The sequence below is a fragment of the Monodelphis domestica genome, chromosome 4 (genome assembly GCF_027887165.1).
Source record: "Monodelphis domestica isolate mMonDom1 chromosome 4, mMonDom1.pri, whole genome shotgun sequence".
NCBI classification, from domain to species: domain Eukaryota; kingdom Metazoa; phylum Chordata; class Mammalia; order Didelphimorphia; family Didelphidae; genus Monodelphis; species Monodelphis domestica.
The window spans coordinates 13,081,038-13,095,415 of NC_077230.1; the positions used below are offsets into that span (position 1 = coordinate 13,081,038).

The 14,378-nt window shown below is 36.9% G+C and overlaps 1 protein-coding gene across 3 annotated transcripts in view; it reads left to right on the top strand.

Moving 5' to 3' along the window:
• The window catches only part of CRYZL1 (crystallin zeta like 1), a 50,811-nt gene extending 36,549 nt beyond the window's left edge, over positions 1–14,262 (top strand). Inside the window, exons 7-14 of one of the 3 annotated variants that reach the window (XM_007493262.3) lie at positions 587–720; positions 1,354–1,465; positions 4,883–4,903; positions 5,612–5,710; positions 6,811–6,932; positions 7,951–8,056; positions 13,212–13,261; positions 14,091–14,262. In XM_007493262.3, the coding sequence (XP_007493324.1) occupies positions 587–720; positions 1,354–1,465; positions 4,883–4,903; positions 5,612–5,710; positions 6,811–6,932; positions 7,951–8,056; positions 13,212–13,261; positions 14,091–14,105 (659 nt within the window). In that variant the 3' untranslated portion in view covers positions 14,106–14,262. Of the gene's footprint in view, positions 1–586; positions 721–1,353; positions 1,466–4,882; positions 4,904–5,611; positions 5,711–6,810; positions 6,933–7,950; positions 9,838–13,211; positions 13,262–14,090 lie in introns of those variants that run through there. The other 2 variants (XM_007493261.3, XM_056826057.1) reach the window with 2 other exon arrangements.
• Positions 14,263–14,378: the final 116 nt, after the last annotated feature.

Here is a 14,378-nt window from a genome sequence, read left to right on the forward strand (position 1 = left end):
GAGCAGGCCTGCGCACACCCAGTGCGTTCCACTCATTGGGACCATGACTTACTTAGGACGAGATGCGAGGCAGGGGGCGACGCACTGGCCTGGAATCAGGAGCCCCGAGCTCAAGGTCTGCCTCAGGTCCTTAACAGCCACGTTCTCCTAGGCTAACTGCTATCTGAGGTGGCCCTTCTGGGCCTCCGCTCTCTGGTCTGTAAAAGAAGAGGCTTGCGTTGGAGACTCAAAATGTATGAGGTGGGCCTTGAACCCAGGTTTTCCTAAGCATGGCCGGCCTCTCTCAGACTGTGCAACATCAATGTTGTTGTAAAGAAACAAATGGCAATTATGGTGAAGCCTTGCATAGTATAATGCCAGAAACCTGTAAAAGCAGCCATCATTTCCCCCATTCTATGCAAGGGGAAACTGAGGTACAGTGAATATGTGTGTTCATCAGGGCAACCGCAGGTTAATCTTCCAGGTGGGCCTATGTGGCGACTCTAAAAAAACTGGCCCTGCTTTTCTTTCTCTGAAGTGTTCAGTGGTAAGAGTGTCAAACTCCAAAAAAGTAACTTTTCTTCTTTTCTCCTCTTTCTTTGCACAGTTCATAAACCAGAAAAGGTCACGTGGGCCGACGCGGCAGGAGTCATCCGCGATGGGCTGCGTTCCTATACAGCTTTTCATTCTCTTTCCCATCTCTGTCCTGGAAAATCCGTGCTTATAATGGACGGAGCAAGTGTGGGTACCATCGTCATTCTGGTTTAGAATCAAACTATGATAAAGGGAGTCGGGGAATCTGCTAGCCTCGCCCTTACTCTAAGAAGTCCTTATAACTTCCATGGCCACATTTTGTGTTGGCATTGAGTGACTTCCATCCCTCTGTCAATGGGACCAGAGCCTGTGCCACACAAGGAGCTTAATCTGTTATCTCTCATCTGAACATCCTAACGAAACTCAAAAGAAAGCAGCCTAAATTAACGTGTTATAACTGATGCTGTCGACATAACATTACTTCTATGACCTGCTAGTTGTCTTTATAAAATATGCCTATTATTTAACTCACAGGTTATTTAAATGCTTATTAAATTGAGTGGAACTGTTAGGTTTGGGGTTAGCCACTCTTAAAAAAAAAAAGCTAAAATAGTTGCCCTATTGGACAAGAGTCAGTAAAGAAACATCCTGAATATAGACTATTAAATAACTCATATTAGAAAAACGTGTGTGTTTATCACCAGCTTAAAGAATGATAATACTTTTTCTATACTAAAAAAAATTTAGGAGCTTCACAAATCAAATTAGATGTGTTTTCAAACATTTATACATTAATATTTTTTAAATATTTGTGTGTTTGTGTATTTCCTCTGTGCACAGGCATTTGGTACAATAGCTATTCAGTTGGCACTCCATAGAGGGGCCAAAGTTATTTCAACAGCCTACAGTCTGGAAGATAAACAATATCTTGAAAGACTTAGGCCTGCAATAGGTAAGTCATATTTCTTAAAATATTTCTAACAAAGTTTTGAAAATAAGGATTGTACAGTTTTAATTTACCGTAAATAAAAAAACACATTTCAAACCAGAGTAAATATTTTAAAAATAAAAAAAATTCTCTCTATGTTAGTTTAATTCTAAGCTCCTTTTTGTTCTCTATCACATCTTTGTCTCGCTGCTCAAGCTTTTCAATAGAGTAAACTGAAATATTTAGAAGGACGTTGAGCTTCTCCTGCTTCATTTAGCTAGTCGATTTCTCCAACATTTGTTTCTAATATTTTTCATTTAGTTTCATAATCCTTAAATTCTATATGTGATTGCTTGAGATAAGAATATGATCTTCTTGACTGTGTTCTTGCCTGCCAGCAGGTGAGGGTAGGAATCCAATGGTAGAATGAAGAATGATAACACTTTTGAAAAGCTTGAACATGCTCGAACAGTCTTAGGGATGGAAAAGGGCATCATGAAGGCAAGAAAGATGGAGAGGAAATACTAAGAGAGGAAAAAGAAAAGTGGAGAAGATGTGGTTAAGAATGATAGGAATCAAAAGGTTAGGAAGTTCAAGAAATGAAGAGGTAAGAAAAGGCCAAAGGAGAAGCCAATGGCTGCCAAATAGAGTAGCTCCTTACTACCCATTTATAGCCTCGTCAGGCTACTTTGTAAGCTCTGCATCACAGGGAATTGAGTTTTCTTTATCCATACTGACATGGTGTCCTGTGTCACCACCAACACTCTCATTAGGCCAACTGCTTAAGAGGTCACAGCATTGTGATTCAACCTCCACCTCTGCTACCTCCGAGATGATAAATAGAAGCAGCAGCAAGAAAAAAGTAGAGTGAAAATAAAATAAGAAGAAACATTTCTCTTGGATGCTTTTCCAGCCCATTTCTTTCCCAGGCCAATACCTTCTTTTCTACACTCCAACCCTGACCACCATCCCCATAAATACTTCAGTTTGCTAAGGCTACGTACTGTACCAGGGGAGGCAGTCTTTAAATCCCAGCCCTACAGAATAATAACTGGAGGTGGGGAGAGAGAAGAGGAGGTACCCCTCCACAATCCTGCTAGGTAGCCTCGAGGATACAACAGTACTGAAATGCTCATTGGCCAGTATTGCTCCATATTTGGCATGTTCATAGGGTACAGTAGTCACTGTCATTTACCTCCTGATGGCACTACCCAGTTTAGAAAATCTCACAAACAGCAAGAGGCACAAGTTGGTTACAAGGCCTTTTTTGTACTAATATATTTAGAATAACTTTGTAATAGGAAAGGGAAACACATAGGAAAATTCCAAACCCTTTCAGTATTACCTACATGTAAAAAATTATAAAAATGTTCAGTTGGGGATAACAAGGTTGCACAGTGGATAAAGCACCAGGCCGGGAGTGTGAAGAACCTGGGTTAGCTTTGTGATCCTGAGAAAGTAACTTAACCCCAATTCCCTAGCTTTTGCCATGCTTCTGTCTTAAAATCGATACTAAGACAAAAAGGTAAGGGTTTAGGAAAAAAAAAAGATTTTTCAGTCACTCAGCAGTCCTTTGCTAAGTATCTATTATGTACCAACCAAGACTAGACAATAGGAATTTTTAAAATGTAGGTCCCTGCCTTCAGTCAGTAAATATTTATTAAACATCTACTTTGTGCTAAGCATTGGTACAAAGAAAGGCAAAAGATCGTTCCTGCCTCTCAGGAACTCACAGTCTAATAGGAAAAACATTTCTGAAAAGTCAGGAAGCCCACAGAGAGAATTTTTTGTGGGGGAAACAAGAAGGGGAAAAAAATATTGTTTAAGTGAACTAAAGAGTCAGTGAAAAAAGGAGTCATGTACAATACAAATAAGACTACCTAGGTTTGTAAGGATAATTTTATAGTTGTGACAATATCTAAATGAATTATTGGTCACCATGGGATATCCCAAATAATAAAATACCCAAGAGAAAAGGAAGTCAGTCTCATCACTCACCACGAGACCATCTCAAGGAAGCTGTCCAAGGGAGCTCCTCCAGGCTCAAGTTCCAGGATCGAACTGGCACCCAGGCTGCTCACAGGAAGTGATCAGCCACATCCACCTCTCTGGGGAAAGAGAGCAAAGAGAGGAAGTGACACGCCCTATATAGACGGTTTTACTTTCCTGCATCTTCTCTGTACCAATGGTAGCTTAGCTTGACTTAGGACAGCCCAGGGGTCTGTCAGCTGTTTCTGCACATCTATCAAAGGCCATCCAACTAGATACTTAATCCTTAAGTATGGGTGCAGACATTCCTGACCTTATTAGACTAAGTAGGATGGAGCAATGTAGAGTTCCCAAGACATTCCTGATTCTGTTAGACCAAGTATCTCCATTGCTACAATCAGGAAATGGCTAAATCAGATCTTCTAAAGTACGGTCTGAGTAGGGTGGAGTGGCTTTAAGTTCACAGGTTGAAGGCACTTACTGTGGAGTTGGTGTTTGATTTCAGCAGTAATGGGGAACCACTGTGGTTTATTGAATCACACTTTGAAACCTTTTTAAGAGAATGGAGTTGAAAGGAGGAAAACTTGAGGCAGGAAGAGCAATTAGAAATTCACTTCAATTGTACAGATGAAAGATGATGAGGGCCTGAAGCTCAAGAAAGATACCAGGTCTGGGCATATAGATTTAGGAATGATCAGAGCTAATAAGGTCACCAAAAGATAGTATAGAGAGAGAAAATAAAAGAAGGTTTATGACAGTCTTGGGATAGACACACACAATTTGGGGGTGGGATAAGAATGATGATATATAAAAGGAGTGAGTACCAAGAGAAAGAAATGTCACAAAAACCCAGAGAGGGGAAAGTATCTTAGGAAGAAACAGTGGTCTTGGTTGTCAGTTACTGCAGAGGCCAACACATTTGACAGTTGAGATTATTGCCAAATGTGATACATTATTCCACTTACCTTTCCTTGGAGAGGTGGGGAGAGGAGGTAGGGAGGATTTGAGTGGATAGTGCTGCATTTGCTGTCAAATGCAGTGTGTCTTTGGTTTTATGGAATTATGGCTTTTTAGGAAAAAATATCTTTGTTACAAAGTAAAAAATGATGAGTCGAAGGAGAGATATGTTTGAAGTTTAATGGGATATCAAAACAAAAGGCATCAATAAAAGTTCAAATAAGAATTATTCAGATAAAGAATTATAATTTCTTCATGTGTTCTAATGAATTAAAAGACTTTTACCATCTTCTGTAGGAGAGGTATTGATAAACACCTGGTACTCTTTTTGTGTCCTGCTATGGGAAATTTTTTTTTTTAATTCTGTAGTTCTGATCAATATTGTACCTAAGAGTTATCATTTGTTGGTTTTGTTTTGGTAAAGTTCTACTACTCAAGTCCTAAAATGTTCTTTTTCTATATCTTCATTTTTGGGGGATGCCTCTGTTTGAGAAGGAGTGAAACAACCTTTGGTAGGTAAGTACTTTGTTGCCTAAGTCTGTTTGGTATTATTATGGGTAAAATGTATCTATTATACCTAAACAAATTGTCACCTGAAGCCAAAATTGAAAATTCAGTTATCTTTCATATGAATCAAGTATTCTCTTGAATTGGTATTTGGTAGTTTGGATTTATAGGACCTTCATTTTGAATAATTCACGCCCAATATAAACCTGGGAGGACCTGGTCTGGCTTTTATGTCTCTAATATTTTCTAAATTAGTTCTGCTGAATTTGCCATTTCCTTCTTGATTTAATTCCTTAAAAGTATATCAGGAGGCAACTAGGTGACTCAGTGGATTGAGAGTCAGGCTTAGCGACCCTAGATCATCAGTTCAAATGTGGACTCAAATACTTCTCAATTTTCTGACCCTCAACAAGTCACTTACCCCCATTGGTTTGCCCTTACTGCTCTTTTGCCTTAGAACCAATATGGTATTGATTCTGAGACAGAAGGTGAGGGTTTTAAAGAAAAAAAAATACATCAGATTAAAACTATAATTTTGTTATTTGGGTTTTTTCCTCTTTTAATTCATTATTTAATTTTAATATTAATTCATCCACTTAACGTGTTTTAGAGGCGAGAATTTTTTTGTTTTTCTTACATTCTTCCAATCCCCATCTAAAGTGATTATGTTTTGATTTGAGAATATCATGTAATTACCTAATTCTTTGTCCTTTATAGTTCGAGTGATAGATGTATCTAATGGAAAAGTTGACATTGCTGAAAGCTGTTTGGAAGAAACAGGTGGCATGGGAGTAGATATTATCCTAGATGCTGGAGGTTTGTAATCACTGAAAAAGAAACATGTTAAATAAATGAAGGAAGGAAGGAAGGAAGGAAGGATGGAAGGAAGGAAGGAAGGAAGGAAGGAAGGAAGGAAGGAAGGAAGAAAGAAAGAAAGAAAGAAAGAAAGAAAGAAAGAAAGAAAGAAAGAAAGAAAGAAAGAAAGAAAGAAAGAAAGAAAGAAAGAAAGAAAGAAAGAAAGAAAGAAAGAACAAAGAAAGAAGAGAGGAAGGAAGGAAAGAAAGAAAGAGAAAGAAAGAAAGAAAGAAAGAAAGAAAGAAAGAAAGAAAGAAAGAAAGAAAGAAAGAAAGAAAGAACAAAGAAAGAAGAGAGGAAGGAAGGAAGGAAAAGAAAGAAAGAAAGAACAAAGAAAGAAGAGAGAAAGGAAGGAAAGAAAGAAAGAAAGAAAGAAAGAAAGAAAGAAAGAAAGAAAGAAAGAAAGAAAGAAAGAAAGAAAGAAAGAAAGAAAGAAAGAAAGAAAGAAAGAAAGAAAGAAAGAGAAAGGAAGGAAGAGAAAGGAAGGAAGAGAAAGAAAGAAGAAGGAAGGAAGAAAGGAAGGGAGAAAGAGTGAGCAGTGGCAATACTTTAATTGGTTGAATCTCAGAGATGCCTTTCATAAATATACTATCTATGATGATCAAATGTGGGCTCTCAAAGAAATTCATTAATTGGGGGCATTCTTTATTCTCCTTTTGTCAATTTAACAAATTCATTTTTTAAGAACAAAGTTTCCTTTGTTACCAGTGGATCTACTAGTAAATGTTTAATAATTGGTTACTAAAAATGCAACTAAAAAAGGCATCTTTCTTGTTAGTTTTATGGTTATATTACTATGGCAAATTATTTGCTGTTATATTTGGCCTACTTTTTAAATATGTATAGATTTTGGTTCACTTATATTTAGAATTATTTGATTTATAATTTTAATGTCCAGTTTTTATACACTAATTAATTTTAATGTGTCAGAAACTCAAAATGTACAATTATTCCTGTTTTTTAAATACAGATAAATGTTAAAGAATAGAAAAATTATTTAAAATAAATATTATGTATAAATAGATGTTAAATGTTTTTTTCCTTTCCTATTCCCTTAAAAGTGAGATTATATAGTAAAGATGATGAGCCTGCTTTAAAATTACAACTACTACCACACAAGCATGATATCATCACACTTCTTGGTGTTGGGGGTCACTGGGTCACCACAGAAGAAAATCTTCAGGTAAATTATCACAAAGTCTAGCATTATCTTTATCAAGAGGATTTAATTAGTATAGAACACTCTGCTTCAAAGTTCAAAGTAATTGAGATGCCTTAGTAAATTTGTTTTTAAGTCTGAATTACAGTCTTTTATAAAAGAATGTAGTTTTATCACTTTCAATTCCACTTGGTTGGTACCCAGGACTAAATGAAATGTTACTGTTGCCTAATGGAATCTTTAAGTTACTTGGAGGAGAATAATTTTTAATTAGCATGTAAGTGATTTGGCAATGTTGACTTCTGAAGAAATTTAAGTTTTTAAAAATTGTCTATTTTCCTACCTTAAACATTGTCTTCAAGAAACCTTTTTTATGCTATCAATTTACTTAATCTTCATGCAACCCAAAGTTAAACTTTATCCTGACTCTTCAAATATCACCAATTCCTCATGCAAATAAGATTAATGAGATGATATATATGTGTATATATATGGGTGGGTACACACACATCCACACATGTATGAAATGTTATTTTAAAGGAACAAAATTGAAATAAAACACTTATAGGGGAGTGATAGAATGAACCAATGTTTCATACTTGTCTGTCCTAGTCTTCCACACTGAGCAGTTGATATTTGGCACTTCCCATAAGCTACTGGAGAGCTCGCAGCATTTCTGTACCGTTTTCATCCCATGTGGCTCGCTCGTGCCGGCTCTGTGGCCCCGCGGGGTGTTTTTAGTCCCTTGTCCAGTGGATTAAGGCCAAGAGGAGAGAAGTGCTTCGCTCAGGGTCGCCCGGCTAGCGCCCGGCTTTCTGATTCCAGGCCCAGCGCTGTGCCCCAGCCGCGGAGCTGCCTTAACGCAGGACATGATTGCACAGTCTCCGATTTAATGGCGCGACACAATCTGTGGCCAAAGAAGCGCAGCAGTGGCTTTTGAGGGAACGTTGTCTTGTAGCTGGGACACATCTTAAACATGCGCGGATGCCCTCTATCCATCGGCTCAGAATGATTTAATCACTCTTTCTGTATTTTATTCAAGTTGGATCCTCCGGATAGTCACTGCCTTTTCCTTAAGGGAGCCACGGTGTCTTTCCTTAATGATGAAGTGTGGAATTTGTCGAATGTGCAACAAGGAAAGTATCTTTATATCCTTTCTCTAAGTGAACTGACTCTTGAAATCTTTCAGAAAAGTTGCATTGTGAAAAGAAAACGGACGTGCTTTTTTTTAAGCTCTTTTAACGTCTGCCTTAGAATCAATACTGTGCCGAAGAGCGGTAAAGGCAAGGCAGTGGGGGTCACATGACTTGCCCAGGGTCATGCCACTGGGAAGTGTGTGCGGTCAGATTTGAACCCAGGACCTTCCATCTCTAGGCCTGGTTCTCCATCCACTGAGCTACCCAGCTGCCCCCTTTGAAGTTCATTTAAAACTATTATATGGAAAAGAATCTTAGAGCAATCAATTAAAGAATATTTACCTTTGTTGACTAATAGACTGAATTTTATAAAGTGAAAACTCAGGCATCCCTTCTGCATCTCAGGGGTTGGGGTATATGTCCCCCTCTCAAATCATAACATTTTTTGGCCTTCTCGTCATACCAGAAAATAAATCTGAAATTGTCCTTTTTTTTCTTTTATTGGGTGTTTACAGTCACTTATTTAAAATTTGGATTAAATATTTGGTCATAGACTACATGGTTTCCAAACTTTTTTCTGTGTCACCTGGGGCTTCCACAAAACTTCCCCCCAAATTCCCATTTAATTTCTTATGCCAACCTTCAATATAGCAAGACCTCTATTGGGAAAGTTAAGATGTAGAAGAGATACCAATAATTTTAAAATATGTTCACTGAGTTCAGAAAATGAACTTTTTAAAGCTGTTTTCAGGCTCACCTTTTCAACTCTTCAAAACTTATTTTCAACAACCCAGATGGCAAACAGAAGAATGGCTAAATAATAATTAAAATTGTTGAATGAAATGTTACTATTAAAGTGACAATTATTAGTTCATTAACACATGAAAACTTAAAATGACATCATTTCAAATTTAAAAAGCACAAAATGAATCTACACAAACTGATTCAGCTTTATAAAGATATATATATTGCATGTACATTGAAGATTAAAAGAAAATGAAGTGACATAAACTGATTAGAATTTAATGTTCACTAAAACCAGGAATTAGGGTTGTTGTTTTTTTCCTAAAGTTGTTCACGTTTCTAATCTTTTTAAGTATTTTTTTTTCTTTTTAAACTGATTCAAGCTTCTGTCTTGCTATGAGCTGGGTCCCCGTGCCAATTAAAAATGGATTAGTTGGGGGCAGCAGGGTAGCTCAGTGGATGGCAAACCAGGCCTAGAGACGGGAGGTCCTAGGTTCAAATCTGGCCTCAGACTCTTCCTAGCTGTGTGACCCTGGGCAAGTCACTTGACCCCCTGACCACTGACAGCCCTGACCACTCTTCTGCCTTGGAGCCAATACACAGTATTGACTCCAAGATGGAAGGTAAGGGTTTAAAAAAAATGGGTTAGTTTACATGCTTTAATGTACATTTTCCCATTATTTTGCCATTTTACAGTTTACGAAGCATTTCCCTCATAGTAATTCTTATGGGTAAATAATAAAAGCATCTTAATGTCCATAGAGATTGAGACTTGACCAAAGTTATATAAAGTTACCGAATATCAGGACAAATGATTTAGACTCAGACCAATTGATTCCAATGTTTTTCCTATCAACAGAATTTTCATTCCTCTATTAATATCTGAAATTAAGTGATAAGTTGGTTTCCCCCCTCTAAATATGGGATTTAAAATCTTAAGCTGCACTCAGGCTTTTGAGTCACCGTGTATGTATCATTTTTTGATCCTCTAAAAGTGGTACTGTATAGGTCTGAATACATGAAAGACATTTTCCCCAACAACTACTTTATTTAAAAAAAAAAAACAGAAAACCTCAGTGCAGCTTAAATAATCCACCTACATTTTTTTTGTTTGCAGAGATAATTTCATGTTATGGCTATAGCCTCTATTTAGGAAAGGCATAGATTTGGACCAATGCACTAAGAGAATTATTTTGTTGTTGTTGTAAACTTCTTATAACTATGAAAGGATATGTTGGAGCATTACTTTGTTTGCAGAGGTCTACCTGTTCAGCAGTTCAGTAAACATTTTTTGAGCTCTTATGATCAAGGCACCCTATTGGACACTCAATAATAGACAAAAAACAGCCAGTCAGCCCCAAAAGCATACATTCTTCTGGATGGATGTAGCACTTACCCAGAAAAGTAAACGATGTAAATTTAGGAGGCGAGCACAGACAAATAATTGAGGAAAAAAAGACTTGATCAATTATATTGTATAATTGTATAATTGAGGAAAAAAAGACTTGATCAATTATATTGTATCTTTGCCTTCAGCAACCTAAAACTAAATAATAAAAACTCGAGGGGAAAACCCCTTCGTGTTGCTTTCACTTCCTCCCACTCCTTGGCCCTTTCCATTGGGCTTCCGACCATTACACTTTCCAAAGTTCCCAGTGATCTTTTAGTTGCCAAACCCTTTTCTCAGTCTTTATCTAACAGTTCTGCAGCATGTGCACTGTTGATCATTATCTCCTCCCAGAGACTTTCTTTTTCCTAGGTTTTCAGCCTCCTGGCTCTCCTACGTGTGTCACTGCTTATTATCAGGCTCCTTTGCTCAGTCATCATCCATATTCCAAGGTTCTGTCTGATATTCTTTCTGTGCTGTCTTCATAGTCTCATTAGTACTCAGATGGGTTCATCTCTATACAGATGACTCTCCTCTATGTATTCCTCACTAAACTATCCTGAATTTTAGTCCTGCACAACTAACTCCTTATTGGACATTTGGCGGCTGCTCGGAAGGTGGATTGGAGAAGGGAAGGACTTTAAGGCGGTGAGACCAGTTAGGAGGTTCCGGATAAGACCAAACGAAGAGCCTGATTTAGGCTTCTTTGGGTAGGAAGAGAAGAGAGGTTTCTAATCTGGGGTCTATAGAAAGACTTCTGGGGTCCTGATGCTAAATACTAAAATAATTCCATGCAGGCATCTCAAATTCAAGATTACCTTCCCGATAATGGGACACTCCGTAGCTCCGCTAACAGTGGATTAATGAATCTGAAGCACGAAGTTTCTTTTTTCTTTTAAATCTTCTTTCGTTTTTTCCCCAATTATATGTTGAGCTACTCGGCTTTTTATGATAATTGAAACACAGAAAGATAAGAATGAGGACACTGATTTTTTGGATGTTAGCTATATTACTCTGGAGGAATGTACGGTTTAACCCAAGATAGGTCTTGGCATAAAGAAGTAACAAATAAACATTATATTCGAGTGAGTCGTAAGTATAGGTCTTTCTCATGAGCAACAAGTTATTACTAAAGTTATTCAGTGCTAATAAGGGCAGAGAAGGAGACTGTGGACGCCCTGCCACCTCTTTCAGAAGAGAGAAAAGAGAAACAAGGTTGAAGCATACTGGCTCTAACTGGGTTAACGTGCCTTGGAAAACTTCTCCAAAGTTTGTCTATCGTACGGGACCAGCTAGAGCCTTATCCCTGGATCACTTAGAAACCGCCATCGTTCATCTCAAAACAGTTCTGGAGAACCTTATCTATTAGAGGTAGCGCTCTCCGTTGGGACGTTTGGGCATCTTTGATAAAATGATAACCTGGGCATCCGTGGTTGTGTCCCTGGGCAAGTCACTTAACCCCCATTGCCTCCCCCTTCCTGCACTTTTTAAAAAATCCAATAGGAGAAAGAATACACAAACAATATATACAAAGCAAGCCATATACAGGATATCATAGAAAATAATAGAGGAAAGGCACTGGAATTAAGAAGGGTTGTTGGGAAGTAAGGAAGAGTAAGAATGCCAGGTTTGACTAGAGTCTCAGAGTTTAAGGAAAAAGGAATAATGTATAAGGTTGATAAAATAGGTAGGTTTGGGACAGGTTGTAGTTTGAACCAAAACACAGGATTGATTCAAGATAGAAGGTAAAAATTAAAAAGAAAAGTTGTTTTGTTTTACATTATTGTAAATATTTTAATTTGTACTTCCTATTAGTGATTGAGAACATTTTTCATATGGTTGTTGATATTCATATGGTTGCTTCTTTTGAAAACTGCCTAATTATATCCTTTAACTTTTCCTCTACTGAAAAGCACAAATTGACCTTATTTTTTAAAAATAATTTCATTAGATCAGACCTTTTTCTTGCAGTTACCTGTTTTGTATTGAATTCTAAATCTGAAATTATATATTATTGCCTGATTCATATGAAATATCCATCAGTGCTACTTCACAATTCCTTCTCAACACCTTGCCAATGAAATTTTCCTTTTAGGGATTTTTATTACTTCAGTGTGATTATATATATTTTTATTTTCTGAACTTCTAAAAGTAGCTCAAGTCATGTTGAAAGTATGTATAAGAACAAACTTTGAGAAGAAAATCCAGATTAACAATAGCCATATAGAAAAAATACTCCCAATAACTAATAATGAGAGAAATGTAAATTAAGACAACTGTGAAGTTCTGCCTGATACCCATTAGGGTAGCAATATTGACAAAAAGGAGAAATGACAAATATTGGAAGGCCTGTAGTTTAAAAAGGCATTCAGTTTTGGTGGAGCTATGAATTGGTCTAGCTATTCGAAAAAGCATTTTAACCCAAAAAGATGATCCAGCAAGGTCAATAGAAATGGTAGGTGATATATATTTTATGGTTTCCCATCAACTGGGGAGTCACAACATGTATGATGACTTGTAATGCTAAGGTCATACAAAATTACTAAAAGGAATGTTTCAGAGAAACTTGACTTGTATGAACTGATGAAGGTTAAAGTAAATAAGGAAAACCGTTTTTACAATAATATTGTAAAAATGAATAACTTTGAAAGATTAAAAAACTCTGATCACCATAATGAATAACCATGATTCCAAAAGATCAATGATAGTAAAGAGCTAAATATTCAAAGAGAGACACATTTTCAAACTTGGGCAATATAGGAATTTATTTTTTAATTGACTATATGGTACAATGGTTTTAGTTTTCTTTTTTTTCTTCCACAATTAAGGGTGAGGAGTGGAAATGAAAAAAAAGGTAAATATTTGTCAATTGAAAAAATCATTTTTAAAAAAAGTTGTTTTAAAAAAACGTAAGAAAAAAGATTGGGAAAAAAGCTAAAAGGACAAGCTGAGCATCTCTTACCTTTTAATTATTGAATGGTTTCTTCTACTATCTTGCCCATCATTTTCATATTGTTAACTTAACAGACCTTTCAAGTACGCATCTTAAAAGATGTAATGGAGAAGCTATCAACTGGTATTTTCAGGTAAGTTGTATAAATAAAACATATGAATGTTTTTCCTTTTTAATAATATTAAATTTTTGTGAGATACTTTTGGGTATGACACTGAAATATTGGGTTTTTTTATGCTTTAAAACAATGACTGGTAGTGGTCCTTGGACAACTGTCTTTTCACAAGATTCCTCCTGAATGTCATTTAGCTGGTCCAGTGCCTTTTTAAGGTTCTAAGCCAGGATGTAGGTGGTGGGAAAAGAGAAAAGTGAATCAATCTCCTTACTTCTGGAAACCTGAGCATAGTGTTCCCCCACTCTAAATGCCTCTCTGCCTTCTCCATCTTGATATTTTCCCTTCTGCTACAGTTCAAAACAACATGGGCTGGTTAAAGCAAAGTGGAGTGGGAATATCACTTAGTTGAAAGAAATCTTTTTTTTTTAACATTGGCAAAAGCAAATTAAGGCTTTTGCCCTCCTAAGATTTGAATCTTGTTGCTTTTTTGTTTAACCCTTACCTTCCATCTTAGAATCAATACTATAAATTGGTTCTGTAACAGAAGAGTGGCAAGGGTTAGGCCTTGGGGATCAATAGTGATTTGCCTAGGGTCACTCTAGCTAGGAAAACCAGCCCTGAACCTGAAAACTTCCCATCTCTAGGCACTGGGCCACCTAGCTGCCCGCAATCTTGTCACTCGGAAGGAAATCCAAAGTATTTCTGCCCTGTGAAACTTAGGTAAAAGCAAGTTTGACTTCTTAAACTCATGGGTTTAAATGATCAGTTTTAGACTGCCACCCTGTTAATGTTTTGTATTTCATTTGTACTTAAACCAGTCACTTCTAATAAATTCATTTTTCTTTAGACCTCTTTTGGATGAACCTGTGCCACCATATGATGCCAAAGTTTCCATGGAAATTGTTCAGAAAAGTCAAGCAAGAAAAAAACAAGTTATCCAGTTTTGAAGTACTAGCTAAGACAAGAAGCTCACAGCCAGATGATGTATTTAAAAAGTAAATTATTGTGCAAACATTCTATACCTCTTTAGATGATTCTTTAACATTCTTAAGCTGCCTTCCCACACCCAGGGTATTTTAGGAGGAGTATTCTGAAGACTGCTTGTGGTTGCATATTTTGTCATTATACATCAAGC